At 38.8% G+C, this 22,967-nt stretch overlaps 1 protein-coding gene across 5 annotated transcripts in view; it reads left to right on the plus strand.

Moving 5' to 3' along the window:
* The window catches only part of lrig1 (leucine-rich repeats and immunoglobulin-like domains 1), a 189,821-nt gene that overhangs the window by 75,161 nt on the left and 91,693 nt on the right, over positions 1 to 22,967 (plus strand). For all 5 annotated transcript variants that reach the window (XM_078209489.1, XM_078209490.1, XM_078209485.1 and 2 more), the window contains exon 2: positions 22,784 to 22,855. Coding sequence is in view for 3 of the 5 variants with exons in the window: in XM_078209485.1 (XP_078065611.1) it covers positions 22,784 to 22,855 (72 nt within the window). In the remaining 2 variants the exon portion in view is untranslated. The remainder of the gene's footprint in view (positions 1 to 22,783; positions 22,856 to 22,967) is intronic.

Below are 22,967 nucleotides of genomic sequence, written 5' to 3' on the forward strand. Positions count from 1 at the left end.
TTGAGATTTGTTATTTTAAGATAAGTAGGCCTCCCTCCTGCTGCTTCATTTGAGATTGCTCCAGAAATGATTGTAAACTGCTGGTGTAAGTGACTATTTGAAAGATGTCTGTATGATGTGGCTGCTGATGCATCTAATCCCTGCATCTATTGAAGCACACAAGGAAGTTACTTTCTATGTCTCTTCAAAGCGTTCTGAGGCATACAAACAATGAGCAGATGATTGACAGTGAAATTCGATCTCCTTGGGTTATAGCACAAGTACAGTCACTGAATATAGTCATGAGAAAGAACAGCTTTCTATGGCCAGTACCAAATTGGATAGCGAGAGATGTTGAGTGTTTTGCATTGTGTAAAGATGTATTTCATAACTGAATCATCATAACATGGAATGCAAATGTTACAGCACGGAAGGAGGCATTCAACCCATCATGTCTATACTGGCTCTCTGAGCAATTCACGTAGTGCTATTTTCCCATCTTCACCCCATAATGCTGCACATACTACTTTTTTGGTAACTGTAATTTCGTTTTGAATGTTTTAATTGAAGCTGCTCCCACTACACACACAGGCAGTACATTCCACTGCTGCACTTGCTTCATAAAAAAAAAATTATGTTGCTTCTGCTTTTATCAGTTACTTTAAATCATGCTCTCTTGTTATTGATTCTTTCATGAGTGGGAACAGTTTCTCCCTATCTACTATGTCCAGACACTTTATGGTTTTGTCATGCAGGGAGCTCTGTCCTTCCTTTCCACCTTCAATGCCATTGCAACTACTCCTTTATCTTTTCCTATCTCTCCTTAACGGCTTGCTGTCAGGTATATATAGCACCCAATTCTGCCCATCTTTTAGCCAGACCTATGTTATAGCCCAAACATTGTATTTCCACATAACAATCTGGGCTGTGACTCACCAATCTTGTTCGCCAAACTCCATGCATTCACATGTGCACAGTAACTGTGATTTAGACTATTACTTTCTCCCTTACTCTGATCCCCACCTCTGAACTTTTCCTTATTTCTATTGCTATTTATCTTTCCCAGTATTCCCCTCTGATATTATCCTTTGGTTCCAACACCCTCACCAAGTTAGTTTCAATCCCTCCTATTAGGTGTAACTTGTAAGGCTTGTACAGATCCCAACTCCCCCAGAGGCAGTCCCAATGGCCCAAGAATCTAAAACTCTCCGTTCATCTGCTTCATCCACTTACTTCGATACTTGCATGTCTTACTTTGAGTAATCTGGAGATCCTGTTCGCTAATTTCTACTCGCTCGTTGCATGACCACACCTTCCTTTTTCTGCCCATTTCAGTCATACAATACGTGCAGACACAACACTGGCTGTATGCCCCCACCGCTTCGGGTGCTCTCCAATAATTTGATGGCTTTCTTGACTCTGGCACCAGGGAGGCAACACACCACCCAGAAATGCCCCCAACTATTGAATCACCTATCTCTCCTTATACCCACCTGTATAGCTGAGCCACCTATGGTGCCATGGATTTGGATTTGGCTCTGGCTGCATTACCCAGATGAAACATCATCCTTCCTGCCTTGGTTTGATCATTATTTTGTTATTTTGATGTGATAAAACTAGTTCTTATGCAAGAATGCCATATTTCTGTTGAAAAATATACCAATGTTTTATAATTTTAGAATGCTATATGCAATATCCTTGTAAAATCAAGTATTGTCTCAACATTTTAATATCACTGATCTCTCAATTTTTGCTATATGATAGTAAAGGTCCCAACTCTGTAGAAAATTTGTATTTCAGTGGTCTATGATGTGATGATATATCCTAAAATGTGGACAGTGGAAGCTTCTGCAATATGTGGCAATTTGGAAACTAACATTGGGCAATTTGACTTTTTTAGCCAGGTGGTTTCTGTTTCAAAATGTTGTGTGATCATATGCATTTGTCAATTGTAATGGCAAGTTTTAATATAAAAAGACCCTTTTTAGATTTTATTACCTTTTGTAACCATTATGTACATTATTTGAATGTTATGATCAGCATAATTGGGGTAACTGCTACTTACATACATAATTCTCAATGTCAAGGATATTTCAACATGATATAACTTGTGACAGAAAGATGTTCGCATCAAATACAATGGCTACAGTAATATGATAAATGCCAAAAAATTGTGCACAAAAATCAGTGATAACTTTCTTGTGACTACAGAAACTCTGCTATTTTGTAAAATGGAGCTATCTGATTTACAGATGTACAAAGCAATACTAGATTGTTATATGGATCAGTAAACATTTTAAAGTTGAAATTTTAAGTGCTGTCTGAATCTTTCTAGTGAAGAAGCAAAATATAATTGGTTTGAAAGTACATCCTGTCTTGTATCAGTAGGGCAATTTTCTGGATATAAGACAATATCAGATTCCAGCAAGCTTTTCTTCATTATTTTGCCGAGAGGCCAGTCTCCTGCGACAGACTGGGGCTTTTTATAATGTTTGTGTTCTGGCCCCATCTGTATTGTAACTGAATAATTCCTTTTGACGGGTTTACAGTTGGGAAGTGTGAAGGGCTTGCAGACTATTGTGGCTCTGTGGAAATTGGGGGCAGAGACCAAACCTAACATGAGTTGGAAGCAGCTTAGTGCAGAAGAAGCTGTTGTTTTGGGTCACTAACTTTGAGGTGTTTTGCAAATGTGCCAAAATAAAGGGGATGGGGAATATTTGAATAATGGTTCTAACTGGAGCAAGACTCCCCCTTTTTTTGTTAATGTGTGCCTTTTCCAAAAATAGCTTAGCTTAGTTCAAATGGGAAATTAAACATAGGATTATTGCGTTCAACCACTAAACTAAACTAGCATTCCCTTCAGGGAATCATTAGAGCCTAGGAGACCATTCAGCCCATCATGGCTGTTTTGGCTCTTTGCAAGAGCAGCTGAGCTAGTAACAACACTCTGACCCGAACAGGTGCCGGACTGTGGTGACTAGGGGAATTTCACAGTAACGTCATTGCAGTGTAACCCTTACTTGTGACTAATAAACTTTGCTTTACTCTCCCTCCTTTTTCTTCAGTGTCTTCACGTCTTGAGTTCAGATAATTTTCTAATTCCCTTTTGAAGGCTTCCACTTTAATTTATTTCCCTCACACTTTCGGACAGTGCATTCCATTTGTTGCATTAATGTTTTCCTTGCGTTGCCATTGCTTCTTCTGTCAGTCATCTCAAATTGGTATCCCCTCATTTTCAATCTTTCCACCACAAATGGGTGGAAATTTCAACACCTCTTGAACTTAATCTCCTCAACTTTCTCTTCTCAAAAAAGAGCAAACTACTTCTCCAACCTATCCATGTAATTGAAGTTCTGAAACCATTTTCATGAATCTTTTCTGCACCCTTTCTAATGCCATTACGTCCTTCCTAAAGTATAGTGCCCAGAATTGGGCACGCTACTCCATTTGAAGCTCCATAACTGACAAAACTGTTCAGTGTTGCTTGCCTGAGATCCAAGCCAAAGATGGGCCAAAACTTTATCTGAAAGTTGCTCCACTTTGATACTTCATTTGCATTCCATAGGAAAAATACCTACAGTGGGAAAAGCACAAACATTCATGCTTGTGAAGAGTTTTTGGTTTGATCATCAGGATGACCAAATGTCATGATCTAGGATGTTGTCATACTGCCATCTATTAGCATTAATAGTGTGGCACTGGAGGTTGTTAATAGCTTCACATATCTGGCCCCAAAATCATCAGCAATCTTAGTTGATGCTGTAATCAATATGCATTGCAGAAGCTGCAGCTGTTAGGTCCACTGAGTACGTGTGTGGGGCACAACAGCAACTTTATTGAGAACACCAAATTATGAGTCTGCCAAGGTGATATCTTCAGTGCACCTCTCTATAGTAGGGAGTTCTGGGCAACACATGTTCTGCAGGAGAAAAGGCTCAACCATTTCTACCTTTGCTCTCATAACTATCCTTGGCATCTCTTGGCAGGGCTCCTGCTAAGCCAACAATGTCTGTGCTAACTCAGCCTTGTTCATCAGATGGATGATGGCCATATACGCAAAGACCTGTTTGGTGGTGGCTATTAGGTCACAACCTCATGGGTGTCCATGTCTCTAATGCAAGGACAATTGCAACCAAGATATGAAAATGGTGGATGTTGACACTGACAACTGTGATCTCTGGAGACTGTTTGGAGGGGTATTGGAGGAGGCAAGCAGAAATGAAGAGCTCAGCTCACTGAAAAGAGGACCCAGTGAATCGTGCACCTTCTTAGCTCATTTGCTGCAGTGGAAGACAGTCATGCCAGAGTGGGATTTCAGAGCCTTACAGATTGATGCTTAATGCAATTTTCTGTCAGTAAAAGCCTTTTCCCTTTAAAACATGAAAACTTATTGTGTGGTCTTTTCAGTTTTAAAAACTGGGAATTCATTTTTTAAAATAGTAATTGGCTTGGGTTTTGTCTGCACTGACTTTTTCTAGAGCAATCCAAATCTAATTCTATTTCCCTGCTCTCTCTCTCTGTGGCCTTGTATCTTCCTGTGCTACAAATGTTTCTCCAATTTTTACTTAAAAGATGTAATAACTGTTGGCTCAACTGTTTCTGGTGGCTCTCTTTCACGCTCTAGCAAGCCTTTGCAAAACCTCCAAACTGCTCCACGTTCTGATATATCAAATTTGAATACTCTTTCTTTGTCACTGCCCAAGTATAGATGTAGTTAATAGGAAAAGGCTATCAAATACCATCCATAATTTTAAAGTATTCTATCAAATTCTTTTAAGATTTCTCTGCTTCAGTGAATAAGCTCTCTATCTTAAATTTAATCGTGTTGAGGAGAGACTTCTCAGTCCTGGATTATTAACATTTTCTTTCTTTGAACATCCTTTTCTAAAATGGGACTCCCAAAACTAAAAACAGTACCCTGGTTCTGCTACAGCTAGTGTTTTGTACAAATTTATTCTTCTTTTAATCTTGCATTCTATGCCCATGTTTATCAAGGCAAAAATGTAACTCGCCTCTTTTAATGGCTGTTACTGTGCAGATTATTGTTTTGAATATGTCTATTTACCCATGTTCTTCAATACCTTCATGATTGAGTATGCTTCCATCACTTTTTTCTAATCAAAATGTATCCTCACCTACCACATTACATTGTGTTTTTCATCTGTCCATCCATTCCACTCATTTGCCTGCTTTCTTGAAATTTTGTTTGGTTCTGCTCTAACTCTAACATGAATATATCATGACATATAACATGAATCCTTTGGGATCCTCAAATAAGAAACAAAACATGAAAGTAAATGTTTATTAACATGTACACTCTTGTTACACATTCATTAATTCACTAGTAAGTAAACAGTGTAATTTCTTGCTCAGACTTTGAGAGTTTTCAATGTTTCTGATGGTTGACTGTGGTAAGTTAGCAAAATCCATAAAGTTTGGGAGACTAGTAGTTATTAAGTACTGTTGCTCCACTATATCAAATGTAAAATATATATTGTGGTTTCAAAAGCTCAGTGTTTCTTCTTGCTTTATAATATTGGGGAGAAGCTGAATTTTCCCTCCCAACAGCAAGGGGTGGGTATACCTACACTGCAGTGGTTCAAGAAATTGGCTTATCACCACCTCCTTGAGGGCAATTGGGGATGGGCAATAAACACTAGGTGTGCTAGTGACACTGATTCCATGAAGAAATTAATTAGCAACAGTTTGTTTGGTTTTGCACTTCCTGATGTATTGAAATGGATTTAATACAGAAGGGTCCATAATCCTTCTCTGTGTTTATAAACTGAAACCAATTTTATCTAGTGTGTGCACTTCAGGTTCTGGGATGGAATCCTTCAGTATCTTTTTTTCCTAGGCAGGTTATCGGAACTTATTTTACGCTGCCATTGGCATCTAAAGCACAATTGACATGATGCACAAATTATTTTGGTTTGCAATTTATTACAATTAGATAATTTTTTAATGTTTTTGAAGATTTTACAGTTTATCATAAAACACGACCAATCCAAAAATCTAGTACAGTAAGTGATCATTATTCCACATATATAGAAAAGATCAGCAAATACTCATAAAAATGGTTCAGGTTATCAATCATTGTAATCGTTGTAGTCGGCGTCTCCTTTTGTACGGATAATAAAAGGATACCAGAGAGTGGGGCATCTCAAGATGACAGGATAAACCATGAGCACGTGGCACCATAATGCATGCCTTCCCTTCCTTCACAGGATAGCAAAAACAGAGCTATACAATTTACGGGATCCCTTATGGGGTAAAATACAGCCAATTGGGATCTAACCCAGCATCCCAAGACCTCCAAGCAATGAAAAGATACCCCAGAAAAAGCAGAACATCAGGATGCCACCATTGGTACAAGACATGGCATGGCTGAGTACATTCTCATATACAGAAGCCAAGGATTCTTAAACCATGTCAAGACTCCCAACACAAGAGACCCTATAATCAGAGGCACTGTTCAGACCCAACCATCACTAATTTAATCAGGATCTTCCAGGAACTTAGAACAGATTGCACACATCCGGATCAAATAATCGCAGTTGTGCATCAGGATTTTAAAAAAAATAAAAGACAGGTAGTTAGATCTTTAGACTTAGTGCAAAATTGCTATGGCTTCTATTGTGTCTGTTTCCAGTGAATTATGTGGGTGGGTGTGTGTCTGTCTTGTAACTTGCAATCTATAAATTAGATGTTTCTGTTAATTTATTATAAAATTAATTGCCCACATCTAAATTCTAATTGCTTGGCATAAGGTAACACACTAGGAACAAGTCTCATATTTTCAGGCCCTTTTTAAAAAATTAATTGCAAGAAATTAATACACAATCCAGCATTTTAAAGTTTTTTGTTCTGCCAATTTCCAAATTTCTTTGCCCTCACACTTTTGTTTAAAATGCTGACAAATATGTCAGGAGTTTAAACTGTGTAACAAGTGGAATACACACATTATTTCTTCAGGACCAAGCTATCCAATAGGTAATGTATGGTTTAACTCCCATATTTAATTCAGGCCTGGTCACTGTCTGTGTGGAGTTTGCACTTTCTCCCTGTGTCTCCATGGGTTTCCTCCCACAGTCCAAAGATGTGCGGGTTAGCTTGATTGGCCATCCTAAATTGACCCTAGTATCAGGGGGATTAGCAGAGTAAATGTGTGGGTTTACGGGAATAGGGCCTGGGTGGGATTGTGGTTGGTATAGACTCAATGGGCCAAATGGCCTCCTTCTGTACTGTAGGGATTCTATGAATTGGGCCAGTGGGCTGATGAATGACAGACGGAGTTTAATTTAGATAAATGCCAGCTGATGCATTTTGGTAGATCGAACCAGGGCAGGACTTACTCAGTTAATGGTGTGGCTTTGAGGAGAGTTATAGAACAAAGAGATCTAGGGGTACAGGTTCATAACTTCTTGAAAGTGGAGTCACAGTGGACAGGGTGGTGAAGAAGGCATTCGGTATGCTTGGTTTCATTGGTCAGAACATTGAGTGCAGGAGTTGGGGTGTCTTGTTGAGGTTGTACAAGACGTTGATAAAGCCACACTTGGAATACTGTGTACAGTTCTGGTCACCCTATTATAGAAAGGATACTATTAAACTAGAAAGAGTGCAGAAAAGTTTTGTTAGAGACTTGATGGTTTGAGTTATAAGGAGAGGCTGGATAGAATGGGACTTTTTTCCCTGGAGTGTAGGAGGCTGAGGGGTGATCTCCTAAAGGTCTATAAAATGATAGTCAACATCTTTTCCCAAAAGTAGGGGAATCTAAAACTAGTGGGCATAGGTTTAATGTGAGAAGGGAGAGATACAAAAGAGTCCAGAGGGGCAATTTTTTCAGAGGGTGGTGAGTGTCTGTTGTAGAGGTGGGTACAATTTTTTATTTTAAAAATCATTTAAACAGTTACATGGATAAGATGGGTATAGAGGGATATGGGCCCAACGTGGGCAATGGGACTATCTTAATGGTAAAAACTAGGCGGCATGGACAAGTTGTGCTGAAGGACCTTTTTTCATGCTGTAAACCTCTGACTCTATATTTACCTTGAGTTGCCCTGACACCAAGGGACAATTTAGTCTGGCCATTCAGCCTCACCTGCACATCTTTGGAGTGTGGGAGAGGAAATTGGAGCACCCAGAGGAAATCCACGCAGACACTGAGAGAACATGCAAACTCCACACAGACAGTGACCTGAGGCCGGAATTGAACCCGGGTCACTGGCACTGTGAGGCATTGTGCCACTGTACTGTCCAAAGATATAATGGCATGGCTTTGGAGAATTGTACTGAGCAATCTTTATCTCGTCAATTTTAATTGGCGCAAGAAAACAACACACAAGCTTGCAACAAAAATCTTTTTCAAAATTACTGAACACTTCTGTACACAAAACTGCTGCCCTAAAATGCATCTTCCATCGACTGGTGAGTTTACAGTTATATGTGTTTTCATTGCACCAAGATTGAAGGTTTCAACCAGGCAATTGCTTCCCTTTTTTTACTGCATTACAAAAAGGGAGGATACACACACAGATTTCTGAGATGTACCAAGTCTAATTTTTTTGAGAAAGCTAGTCAGCTCAATTGTTGCAAAATAGGTTGGTACTAAAACCATCATTACAGCATACTGCGCAATGATGCAACAAACAACTAAAGTGGTTAATATTTTTGAAAAGTTAAAAGGGGATGTCAATTCGATAAACCAAAAACACACTATCAAATTTTAAGAGGCTGAATCCATAGTGTCCCTCTCACCACTGCTGGCACCGATGGTTTCTCTTTTATCCCCCATTACAGACTCCTGCAGTCTCTCCCACTAGATTGATGTGCCACTGCCACTCACTTTCCCACTGCTCCCCCAATCACAGGCTGGTTCTCAGCAATGCTTGCTGCTGATTGGCTCACTAGTGAGGTGCTTGTGGGAGAGAAGCAGCCTGTAATTGGAAGCGCAGCTCATCAAAGTTTGTCACTTTGGTATATAGGGATGACTTTTCTTTTGTCACCCTAACGTTGATTTACGCGGGCAAATTTGCCTGCTATCCCCTTGTATTTTGAACCTTGCTACAAACCAAGATTCACTGTCTGTGATTTTCTGGAAACCATTTAATTCACGTTCCTCTAGCAGTCTGATGTAGGCTCCATGATTTGATCCAGTATTTTGAAACCCAATGTGTCAAAAGCATTTAATCATTTAAGTACAGATATTTTTAAAAAGTGATATTCATTCATGTTCTCTTGGTTCCACAGAAAGTTGTTAAACTATCTGAGCTAGATAAAGTTTTATAGAACTAAAATTATTTTTTTGTAACAGTTCATAAATCAGTTATCAGTGTTAACATAATTATAAACTGGAAACACTTAGCTGACTCAGACTTAGTTTTTAAAAATATTTTAATTTTTGGCTGGTCAATATTAATTATGTGCCCTATTTTCAGCTGTGTGGGAGTTTTGCTTTACATGAGATTTATTTTAGAGCACTTGCCTTGTGCAATTGTATTTTTTCTCTCAATGGATGAAATTACTAGTATTTTACCAGCTATTATTGATGTCATTGAATGTCGTGGTTCTGAACAGTACTGAAGTTTTGATATAAAGACAAAATACTGTGGCTGCTGGAGATCTGAAATTAAAACAGTACAGGAAGAACTCAGCAGGTCTGGCAGCATCTGTAGAGAAAAAGTGTTAACATTTCAAGTCCAATATGACCCTTCGTTGGATCCCCATCTTTGATCTTATTTTGTAAATTATCTGTCCTTGCTGAATGCACCAGCATCAACATCCTCGTCAGAAACTCAACTTGACCAACTATATAAATATGATGGCTACAAAAACAAGCCAGAGGCTGGGAATTCTGCAGTGGGTAACTCTTCTCCTGATTCCTCAATGCCTGTCCAGCATCTCCACAAGGTACAAGACAGGAGTGTGATGGAATATTCCCCAATTGTCTGCATGAGTCCAGCTCCAAAATCACTTGGAAGAGGCTCAGCACCATAAGAAGACAAGAACTAGGAGCAGGAGTAGTCCATCTGGCCCCTCAAGCCTGCTCTGCCAGTCAATAAGACCATGGCTGATCTTTTCCTGGACTCAGCTCCACTTACCTGCCAGCTCACCATAACCCTTAACTCTTTTACTGTTCAAAAATCTATCTATCTTTGCCTTTAAAAACATTCAACGAAGTAGCCTCAACTGTTTCACTGGGCAGGGAATTCCACAGATTTACAACCCTTTGGGTGAAGAAGTTCCTCCTCAACTCAGTCTAAATCTGCTCCCCCTTATTTTGAGGCTATACCTCCTAGTTCTGGCTTCACCTGCCAGTGGAAATAACCTCCCTGCTTCTATGTTATCTATTCCCTTCATAATTTTATATGTTTCTATAAAATCTCCCCTATTCTAAATTCCAATGAGTATAGTCCCAGTCTACTCAGTCTCTCCTCATAATCCAACTCTCTCAACTCCTGAATCAACTGTGAATCTCCTCTGCACCCTCTCCAGTGCCAGTATATCCTTTCTCGAGTAAGGAGATCAAAACTGTATACAGTACTCCAGGTGTGACCTTACCAGCACCTTGTACATAAGAACATAAGAACATAAGAAATAGGAGCAGGAGTAGGCCATCTAGCCCCTCGAGCCTGCCCCGCCATTCAATAAGATCATGGCTGATCTGACGTGGATCAGTACCACTTACCCGCCTGATCCCCATAACCCTTAATTCCCTTACCGCTCAGGAATCCATCCATCCGCGCTTTAAACATATTCAGCGAGGTAGCCTCCACCACCTCAGTGGGCAGAGAATTCCAGAGATTCACCACCCTCTGGGAGAAGAAGTTCCTCCTCAACTCTGTCTTAAACCGACCCCCCTTTATTTTGAGGCTGTGTCCTCTAGTTTTATCTTCCTTACTAAGTGGAAAGAATCTCTCCGCCTCCACCCTATCCAGCCCCCGCATTATCTTATAAGTCTCCATAAGATCCCCCCTCATCCTTCTAAACTCCAACGAGTACAAACCCAATCTCCTCAGCCTCTCCTCATAATCCAAACCCCTCATCTCCGGTATCAACCTGGTGAACCTTCTCTGCACTCCCTCCAATGCCAATATATCCTTCCTCATATAAGGGGACCAATACTGCACACAGTATTCCAGCTGCGGCCTCACCAATGCCCTGTACAGGTGCATCAAGACATCCCTGCTTTTATATTCTATCCCCCTCGCAATATAGGCCAACATCCCATTTGCCTTCCTGATCACCTGTTGTACCTGCAGACTGGGCTTTTGCGTCTCATGCACAAGGACCCCCAGGTCCCTTTGCACGGTAGCATGTTTTAATTTGTTTCCATTGAGATAATAATCCCATTTGTTATTATTTCCTCCAAAGTGTATAACCTCGCATTTCTCAACGTTATACTCCATTTGCCATATCCTCGCCCACTCACTCAGCCTGTCCAAATCTCTCTGCAGATCTTCTCCGTCCTCCACACGATTCACTTTTCCACTTACTCGATCACTGACGCACAGTGGTAGCAGTGTATGCATGCACTGCAACAACTTGCTGAAGGCTCCTTCGATAGCACCTTTTAAACCTGCGACTTCTACCACCTGGAACAATAAGGGCAGCAGGTGCATGGGAACACCAGTACCTTTAAGTTCCCTTCCAAGTCTCTCGTCATCCTGTTTACTGTTGCTGAGTCAAAATCGTGGAAAATCATTGTTGGAGTAACTATACTATGTGGACTGCAGGGGATTAAAAAACGAGCCCACCACCATTTTGTCAGGGCAGTTAGGGATTTGCAGTAAATGCTAGGCTTGCCAATGGCATTTGCATCCCAAGAAGATGTATCAAATTTCTTATTAATCAACATTGTTTAATATTGCCTATTGAGTTATACTAATCTGGTACAGCATTGCTGCAAAATATTCCAATTGCCATTTTTAAAAAAAGGCTGTTTACTGCTTCCTAGTTTGTAAGCTAAGCTACATAATCAAGCTACTTTGATAGAACTCCTTGGTAGTTTAAAAAGGAAATGATTAATAAATATTGAAACTAAAAGTTTTGATTTTTCATTAATTTTTTCCCTAAAAGTTTTGATTTGGGACCTCCTGTTGAAACATATTGTACAGTCCTCGATAAATAGACCTCCAAGGTTTTTTTTGAGGTGAGCATTTATCCTCTGGCTGGGAGATAAAAATGCCGTAATTGTTGGATGCCTTAGTGGTGAGCCTATGATGAGTCAAATAAGATGGTGGTGGTTCAAATATGATATGTTTTTGCCTGAAGAAGCTTAACATTATTGATTAATGCAGCAGAAAGCATTCAAATCTCAAAAGGGAAGTTCATAAAAAGCCTAACCTGGAAAAGATCTTTTTTGAAAGACTGAATTCTCTTTATTAAATGCTTAACAAGGTGCTAAATTAAAAAATTTCAAGTATATCGATTTTTACAGATCATTCTCAATGGCTTACAAGTTCCCCTGCAATACTTTTGAAACCCTAAGATATTGATGGAAAACAATTTTATTATTTTCATTTTTCTTTGTATTTCTGAATTGTTTTCAGGCCACTTCTGCTTTCCGTGATGTAAAAATGTTTAATTTTTGTAAGAAACTCTTTTTGGCATTTTACCATTCTTCTTAAACACTTTTAAAAACCACCATTTCTTATTCACCTGCTTATGCAGGCAATAAAAGATAAATGCTATACTTGGGGTTCTCTTTTTCTCTCCAGGTGAAATTTGGGGAATTTTCTGTGGCCCTTGGTTAGGAGCAGATAAAGGAATATTATCTCTGAATGCAGAAGAAAGTGTAATAATGGGAGCGTTTGCTAACATTGACAGTTTTTAAAATTAGTGCTAACATTAATCAAGACCCAATGGAAACTAAGGCCCTATTCTGGCATATTGTCTTGCATAGTAAAATCACTGGATCAAAGTTATTGACACTCATACAGGTGGGCTTGGCCTTTATCATCCAACCCTGTAGCTTTTCTTTACAAGAAAATCCCAAAATGACCCAAAAATCCAGCTGTTGAAAATAGATGCTGGCAGTACAGCAAACTGTGTATGCTTGAACCAAGAACAAAGAAGTTACTGTACAAGAGGTGTCTATTATTGCTGCAAAGAGTGCTTCTGAAGTTTACGCTGTTGGTTGCAAAGTACTACTGACTAAACAGAAGACTGAAAAGCTGTTTGGAAATTTGATAGCACATCTGCATTTCATGGTTTTTTAAAAAACCTTCTGGAGGAATGTATGATTGCCTCACTTGAAAACCTTCAGTACCTCCAAGATCATGCTGATGGAGTGGATACATTATCAAAATTGATAAGTCAGTTGACAAGCCAATCTTCACTTTGTATGGATTATTTTCATGCCATATAATCTGTTATTCTTGAGGTTCTGCTTCTTCCATTAGAATTATTACTAAAATATATGAGCATTTAATGTGTGTTGCTGAACAGGATTGTTCCGTTCGGAAATTTGAATGATATGCCCTATTGAGGCAGGATTGTTATCAACTGAACTCAGTTGAGATTTTGAGGCTATTAAGACTATAACTTTATAAAACCATACACAATATGGGATCAGCTATTTGGGGGCTTCTGGTAAAAGGGTAAGTATGACATTGTGGAAAGATGAGATAATTGGGGTCTTTATCAATTTGTACAGTCAGTGTGACATTGAATATGATAGCAGAAGTCCAGTAGAATAGGAGTATCATAACTGTTTGAAAAAATCCGCACCTGCTCTGGATGGGATATTTGTATGACTTTTGCAAAAGCCCAGGACTGCTCCTTTATACTCCCTCTGAACCTCCTCACCCAAAGACATTTTTACTTTTGCAACATTTAATCAATAAAAGATTTTGCAAAATAGTAAATAAAGTCCAGTGTTCATAATGCTGGACGGTGATTATGATTGAGTTTTGCTAGTCCTATTTAGCATACTGTAGATAGACTAATTTTGAGAAAAGTAACTTGGTATTCTTTGGGTCAAGGTAATGGTCAAAGAAATTGAGTGTTAGAGCTGTTGGAAAATTGCATTGCATGTAACTTGATCAAATTTGGCCAAGAAATTGTTTTTTAAAGTAAGGCATATGCTGTTAAATTTGATCTAATATGCTGTGAACTAGATGTATGCTGATTTTATAAGCTACAAAATATTACTAGTTTCTAAAACTCCTTTTATATGTCGATGCATAATCAAAGTTTCCAGAGACTTGGTTCTTTACTGTACCTTCTCCAATGTTTGTGCACCATATTACAGGTGAGGCTGGGCCCATGCTTTCTAAAAGGAAGTTATTACTTCCCGCAACTTGTGCACTTCACGATTTTGTTTGCTTCCTTTACTGCTGCTGTATGCTTTTATGGTAATTTCAGCAGGTTATCTATGAGTACCTGCATATATTGTCAAGTGGTGCATCTTGTATGTCAGTTTAGTTTACATATTCCACTGCTTATCCTTTCCCATCCTTCTCATTTTGCAATTATCCATATTTAATGACATTTAACATTTTCAGCCCAATTTCCTAATTTACTGAATTTTTAGTATTTCATCCTAATATTTATAATTTTCTGCCATCTCAATATTGATAGCATAAATGGATGATGGAAACAGATTGAATAATAACTTGCAAAGGGGATTTGGATAAATGGATAAATACTACTGGGGAAATATTTACAAGACTATAAGAAAAGGTCAGCACAGACATGTTGGGCTGAATATCCTCTTCTATGCTGATCATTCTGATGTATTGATCGGTTAAAGTGATGCATGTATAGTGCGCACGCTAAGTGGGAAAATTAATTTTGAGTTGTTTTCTGGGGTGATAGGGAGGTTGTGGACTTGGATCATCAGTGAGCTTACTTGAAGGCCAGTAATCCTGTGTTTCAGGGGATTTAAAAAAAACAATTATTAATGTTTAACTAATTCGGTGCTGCAGGGTTGCAACTGTATTCTGCACGTTGTATTTATAAATTGAATGTGTTTACCTTGTACAGTAACTTCTTTGTGCTTGGTTCAAGCATACGCCTTAGGTAGACACACCTTACTCAAGTGTACACTGTGATTCAAGTATGATGTTTAATAAGTTAATTTAGCAAGTCAAGATGAACACCTGTGTTTAGATTAGACTTTCTATACAAATTAATTTACAGCCATATTTTTCCATGAAGCTGGGCTTGACCTTATGAAGGTAACATTTTTCAACAGCATAGTTGTTTATCATTTCGTTCTTCCATCTCATCTTGCCTTCTCGCATAAATTTTGAAAGGTCATTTTGTTTTCATGACAAGCAGAACTAGGCTTGTCCTGTTGCAGGAACATAACTCCTTGTGGATTGGTTTAAAACTTTCCAGTTTACATGTTGCTAAGAGGTGGCTTGTGTCAAAGTTCAGAAAGAATAGTTGCAATGTTTTTCAATGCATTATAGTTCAACCTCTAATTGAATTATCTGCTAAATTTGAATTATCTGCTAATTTGAGTTGAAATTGCAACTATGTCTCCTTTGCTCTTTTATTTAAGTTTAATACAAATTGCCAGTTTAATAATTTTTGAGCCAAAATAACTCTGATAGAAATGTACTATTACTTTAGTATTTGAACATGTTATGAATTATCTTTGTGATTTAATTGCCTTTTGTGTATTGTCTTTTATGCTGACTAGTTTAGCATTGTCCGAGTGGGATTAAAACATTTATTTTAACTATTTCCATTCTACTGTGTTACTTGGAATATTTTGGTCTACTCATTTCGGACTTAATTTTTTATTTTTGGGACATGGGTAACCTTGGCAGAACTACAAGTATTCCCCATTTCTAGTTGTCCTCAAAAGGTGTTTGTGGAACTTTTCCTCCTACAACTGCTATGGCTGTTGATGGTGTTGGATATGAAATTTGGACACATTGAAAGCAAAGCAATAGCAAAGAACAAAGATGTGTGACTTGGGGATGGTAGAGGTTGTAGAAGAAACATTGTGTTGATGTACATCCTCTAGGTCAGGCATACGACAGCAACAGTGTTGGAGGGTATGGATGTTACACCTCGTAATGGGTACCAATCAAGTGAGATAATCTGTCCTGGATGGTGTTGACCTTTTGAGTGTTGTAACTGCTTCCGTTCCACCAATCACTTCATAGACGATGGATGGGTAAGCCGTATGTATGGAGCACCAGGCCTTTGCTGTGACCAGTGAATTCAGCCCCTTAAAGTCACATGGAGAGAATTCAATTAACAAAATACTAATTCTTCCTGATTTGTTTTGAATCTAATTTATGGTACATTTTGTGTGTGTGAAAAAGTAGACTTTAGAAGTAAAGTTTATTTATTAGTCACAAGTAAGGCTTATATTAACACTGCAATGAAGTTACTGTGAAATTCCCCTAGTTGCCATACTCTGGCGCCTGTTCAGGTCAATGCACCTAACCAGCACGTCTTTCGGACTGTGGGAGGAAACCGGAACACTTGGAGGAAATCCACGCAGACACTGGGAGAATGTGCAAACTCCACACAGACCCAAGCCAGAAATCAAACCCGAGTCCCTGGCGCTTTGAGGCAGCAGTGCTAGCCACTGTGCCACCCATGGTGCTTAATTATATTTTTGGGTAAAGGAAGGGATGGAAAGGTATTCTGATGGGTTTGGATGTTGGGTTGAAAGGTGTGTGTGTGTGTGTGTGTGTGTGTGTGGAGCATAAATGACTAGTTTGTCGAATGACTAACCTCTCTGCTGCAGATTCAATTTGAAATGCACCATGTTGCATAGTACTGAGCTACACAAATCCAGAAGCTGCCAGGTTTGTGGAGTAGTGGGGATGGAATTATCAAATATTAGCCCTTCCAGGCTAAGAACAAAGCCAGCTGTAGTCTTAGTCCTTGTGCCTAATGCTTGCCCCTTTCTGCAAGTTAATGTTTGTAAGCAACTCGTGAGACCAGGATTATGCTTGGTTGTGATGTCCCACACAGATTTTTAAAAATAATTCATGAGATGTGTCTCTCCCATCTCTATTTGTGTTTGATAAGGTGCTAGTAAGCTGTTGTCTTAAACTACTGTTGCCCATGTGGTGAAGGTACTCCCATATTTCTTTTAGGTAGGAGTTCCCAGGATTTGACCCAGTGACAAGAAAGGGAAAGCAATTATACATCCTATTATATAATCCAAATGATATGACTTGAAGGGGAGCTTTGCAGCATCATTCTGGGGCTGCCGTGAATAGCTTCCAACAACTGCAAATGTGGAGTGATGGAGTATTGCACAAATGCCCAGTCACTCGATTTCAAATCCATAGAATGGCTGCTTTTATGCTGTTCATCCTTCGAGGCAAAGATATGTATGTCCATCAACTAAGGTGTTGGTAGGATTTTAGTGGGTATGTAGGTGGGTCTTGAGGTTGGTATGAGCCTACAAGTTACTGCTGCATGTGAACAGGATACTACAGATGGTTGAATTTTGGATAAACTACTGTTTCAGGATTTCTTTTTCTTGTGTTTTCTCACTCTCTCTGATGTACACTTATGAAAGAGGCTGCACCCTTTTTTATTTGATTGCACCAGTTGCAGCAATCCTAGGTAAGCCTCACCGGATTCTGGGTCACTATCTTATGTGAAACTTTTAGAATGACTTGTCGTGTATGCCATGAGACAGTACCCCAGACTTGAGCTGTCGATAGAAAATTCACTTTGGTAAGCAAGTGTCAGGCATTCTGGCTACATGATCAATCCATCACAATTGTGACTGTTGATATCGTGTTGAACCTTGGCATGTCAGCTCAAATGAGTACCTCTGATATTTTGGCCTGTCATTTGATCTTCAAAAGCTTCTGAAGACAGTTTGAGTGAAAGCTCGGGCATACCATGAGCTCTTGGCTGGTACACAGTCCTAGACTCTCTTGCGTCAAGTGGACAAAACTTGTTGCTTTATAGACTTTCAGTTTGGTAGGCAGAATTGTTCATCGTCTCTTCCAGACTGGGGTTCAAAGTCTGTGAATGGCTACCCTTGCTTTAGCAATTCTTGCATGTGCTACATGATTGATATAGACTATTTGAGAAAATGTGCTGCTGAGATAAGTGAAGTTATCCAGTTGACAGGTTCTGATCATGGATTGAAATCTTAGGCTCAAGACATGGCTTCCCTAGAACAGGCTATAACATTTTCTTTGTTCTGATTGCAAGGCCAAAGTTGTCTCATGCATTGGAGAACAGACCCATGCTACGTTGCATGTCCAGCTCTGATCTGTCAGCTGGTGCAGTCATCGTGAAGTATGTCCTTGGTCTTCAACTAGAGTTGTATCATATTGGGCATCTTGCAATATTGATTTCAGTGCCAGAAACGCTATTATGGCATCCATTGGAGAGCATAGTAGAGAAAGCATGCTGAACAGAATTGTTTAACTTCATTAGTGACTGGAAATGTATCAGAAGACTCTCCATCTAGGATATTCGTGCGTGTACATGATGTGGTGGAACATTTGAACCATTGTAATGAATTTCCCTTGCCTTCCAAGGGCCTTCACAGCTGATTAAAGGCAAAATGCTTAAACAAAACCAGAAAATGCTGGAACATTTCAGCAGATCTGACAGCATCTGTGGAGAGAGAATACAGCCAATGTTTTGAGTCAGAATGACTCTCCGTCAGTCCTGACAGAGACCCTCACAGCTGACTGTTTAAAGTTCTTGGTCAGGTTAGCAGTCCACTGTTAGATCATGGCTGGTCTGTACCTACTTTTTGACTTCCTTGCCTAATAATGTTCATGTTAATTTCAGTCTTGTATTCATAGAATTGTATAAAGGGTATTTGGCTCATTGTGCCTGTGTCACCTCTATAAAATAACCATCCAGTTAGTTCCATCCTTCTGCTCTTTCCTCATGGCCTTGCAACTTTTTATCCAATTCTATTTTGACAGTTAATGTTGAATCTGCTGCCAGATTCAATTTAAGATCTGTCATTTCGGATCGCAATTCACTGTGTCCAATAGCTCTTTTGACCATTCTCTTAAATGTGTATAATCTAATTATAGATCCTTTTGCCAGTGGAAACAGCTTTTTTTCACTCAATCAAAACCCTAATCTCCTGGGAGAGGCAAAAAAATCTTTTATCACTAAATGTCTTGGTTAGATCACCCCTCAATCTTCTAAACTTAAGGGAATACATTCCAAGTTTCTACAATTTAACCCATCATTATGGTGAATCTGTATATAATCCAAGGCCAATATATCTTTTAGGAGATGAGTTCCCAAAATTTAACAGTACTATGTGTGCTCTTGTTGCCTCTGTCACCTATTTTCTTGTTCATTGCCTGTCTGTACTCTTGACACTAGGTGTTTTGGTCAGGCTTTTGTGTGTTTAATTGTATAAAAGTGTTTTATTGCAAGTGGGCTATTGCAGTTGCCTGGTTCATATTGACAAAATTGTATGAGATGAGAGATCTTGTGCATTGCTGAAGTAGATAAAGTTGTGAAATTGGAATAAACTTGCTTTGTATTCAAGGTTCCAGAGAGTACATTGACAATAAGTGAAGAAACTCTTATATTATAAAGTATCATGTGGATTACAGAGTATTTGTTCACATACTATTTTATTATAAATGTGTTTTTACATTGTGTGTAACTTAATTTAAAATGAAAATATAATTACAAAAATAATTGTGCCTTCTAGATTTTGCATAACATTTTGAAGATTTTAAAAATAGTAGTACATAAATTACACGACTGACATTTAGTAACCTTTCTAGCTCTGCCAGGGTGCTGCTTGTGCATTGTTCAAGTCGTCCATTGTAGTGTTGAGAAATATAGACAGTTTTATTTATAGTTTATTAATTCCTACAATGCATGGCAGGTCCAAAGATCTCAATTATACAAATACAACAGCTTTATCCCCTGCACTCAGTTCAGTAACTGTCCCTGTAAAAGGATGATGGCTCTGTTGACAAACGTGCCTCCTTCATTCCCCACCCCTCACCATAAATGTATCCTAAAAATAAGCAACATTATTATAAATTAATATTTGAGTCTGGAGAATAGCCTTTAAAAATGTACCTTCAACAAATTATTTGGATCCCTGATGTGAAAATCAGAGGAATATTAGTATAACTGTTTCTTGGGTTTGCCAATGTAGTTGGCTTAATGTCAAGGCTATCTTGAGCAAAAGTTAATTTTTTCATTGTAACACTTTGATCTTGTTAAAAGCACCGGCTGCCTTATCTTTCTCCTTGTTCAGATAGATTAAGAACTTTATCACTGCACCTGTATCTGCACTGAGACACCACTGTCCTTGAGGTAATTAGAAAGAAATTCTGTTACAAAAGGGAACAGTTAATCCTTTAATCTGATGGTGGAGTAAAACGGACCATACAAAATTGAAATCTAGTCACTGATTCTGAATTTTATTGTCCAGGCCTCTAACAATTGATTTCAGATCGGGAAATGGTGCGCAAAATGCAGATTTACCTAGTACTTCAGTGCAGTTTGAAGCTCACTTGGTCCATGCATCACATTTAAATTCCATGTAGATTTACAATGCATGCTTTAAGATAGCCTGTTTTAAATCCAGATTGGTTAATGGGTAGAAAGTTTGCCCCAAATTGTGATTAGACCTAGTTCTTCACAGTTCAGTTGTAGATAAATGTGCAATTGCAACTTTTCATAGTGTGTAGCTAATTCAATTCTGGACATTCTGCGAAGTGAAATGGTCTGCTCTTTGCGTGAAACAATGAAAGGGGAATAGACCAGGAAACTAGAGATCAATCAACCTACCGTTGGTGATGGGAAAGTTAAGGAACTCATTTACATGAACCAAATAAACTGCCATTTGGGAAACCATAGATTAATCCATGAGTGTCAGCGTCAATTGGATTAAATTATATCTTGACTAATTCAAAGTAGAGCAATAAGTGTTGTATGGTTTGTGCATTATACACGTGGACTTTCAGAAGGCATCTGATGAATTATTACACTGGAAACTTATTAAAGAGATGGAAGCCCATACAATTGAAGAAAAAGTGGCAGTATGAATAGGGAATTTATTGAGAAAGCAGAGGGTGCTGGCAGTTTGTCAGATTTGGGAAGTGGTTTGCAGTGGTGTTGGGGGGCGGGGGGTGAAATTGCCGTGTATGGCATGGTTTCCACTTGAGGGAGAAGGGGAGTGGGGACTGGTGCAAGACGGAGTTGGGCTTCAAAGTACTAAGGTGGGACATTTAAAAGGCTCTCCTTGGCTATCTGGGACTTATTACCTTCATGGACCATCATATTCTTCATGCCAATTCATGACAACCCTAGTTGCCATGTGCCAAGTCACCCAGAACTCATGGGCAGAATAACTTAAGAGCTTGTTAGTTTCATAGACCTCATCCACCCTACATGAGTATTTGCATCATATTCATTAATTTGTGACTCTTGTGCTTCAGGTTAAGGCCCTTGTTACCGTGAAAATGATGTGTCTCTTTAATTGGCACTGAGTGAAAATGGTCCAGCTGAGTTCAGATTTACTGTCTGTGTGAATCACGAACACTTCCCTACTGGAGCAAATGTAATCTGTTGGAACTATGGCTTTTTTACTTTTGGACCCCACTCGCCATTCTTAAAGATCTGTGGAGTTTCCATGACTGTGAAAATCTGCCCCTACTCTTGGGTGAAAAGTACACTAATGATACAAACTTGACAACGTCGTAGATAGTGGTGATAGTTATGGCCTATGAAGTGACCGAGAAATAGGATGCTGAAATAGACAAAAAACAAGTTCAGTGCAGAGAAATGATGTACTGTGGGAGGACTAATTCGGAAAGACATGGGCAGAATCTTCCGGCCATTCACTCCGGTGGGATTTTCCGGCTCCACTGCAGAGAATGGAGATTTGGCTCAGCGCCAAATTTCTGTCCTCGCTTGCAGCGGCAGAGGGGCATGAACAGCTGTTAAGACCATGCCCATACATTTTAAATGCCATGATTTAGAAAAATGTAAACAAGCAAATAAACCGCTTATACAAATCGCTGAAGATGGCAGGAAATCCAATGAGTAGTTAAATAGCATATGTGTTACTTATGATTTATAAATAGAGGAATAGAAGATAAAGCAAATAAATTATGCCAGAACTGCATAAATTACTGGTTAGGTCTCTGCTTGGTGTACAATTCTGGGCAGCACACTTTAAGGGTACAGAGGAGGTTTATTAAGATGTTACTAAGCTTTTCTATTTGTTAATGTTTGGCTATATTTGAGGATTTTTGTTAAATGTTTTTCTGTGCTCCCCTTCAAACCTTTACTGCAAGTCGCGTTTTAATCTCTTAGGTTTTCATATTTTTCACGGGAGTAAAACTCTGTTTCTGACCAAACTACCAATCCTGATTTCTCCTACTTTGGGTTGGTGTCTGTTTTTATCTGAGTTCGCTCTTTAACTAATCCTCAGGTCATCCCTTGCGTGAACTTTTTTTTTGACCCTGTGTCCATTTTTATATAGTTGCACTCTGAAGTGCCTTAGGGTGCTATACAAATGCATGTTGCTGTTTTAAGTTTAAGATTTTATTTGCAATAATAAAAATGCAAATGTAACTGTTCTGGCCCAAAGCGTTTGCTACAGTAAAATTTGCTTTTTATGTGCTGATTATTTGTGAGCTATTGGTGAAAGCAACAGTAATCAAATCTGCAGCAATATAAAGAAAAATGTCAGATTGGTCACAGCTGATTAGCTTTCTTTCCAGGCAGCTAGCACAGTCAGATTTCCAGTTTGTTTGAATTAAAGTAGTTTACAATACGGAAATAACATTAACAGTATTAGCCCCCCCGAATTCTTCTGAACAAAATCTGATTTTTGCATCTGCTTTTCTTACAGAAACCTGAGCTACAACAGACTGACATCAATTGACCCCTCTGTTTTCACAGAATTACCCAACCTTCGTGAAGTGTATGTATCAAACGTAATACCTTAATTATATTTCTAAAGGTGAAATATTGGATTTGTTAATTGTGAAAATAATATTTCGATATTCTAGAAAATTCCATACATTTGAAAATTT

This window comes from Mustelus asterias, chromosome 3 (assembly GCF_964213995.1).
Source record: "Mustelus asterias chromosome 3, sMusAst1.hap1.1, whole genome shotgun sequence".
Taxonomy (NCBI): Eukaryota; Metazoa; Chordata; class Chondrichthyes; order Carcharhiniformes; family Triakidae; genus Mustelus; species Mustelus asterias.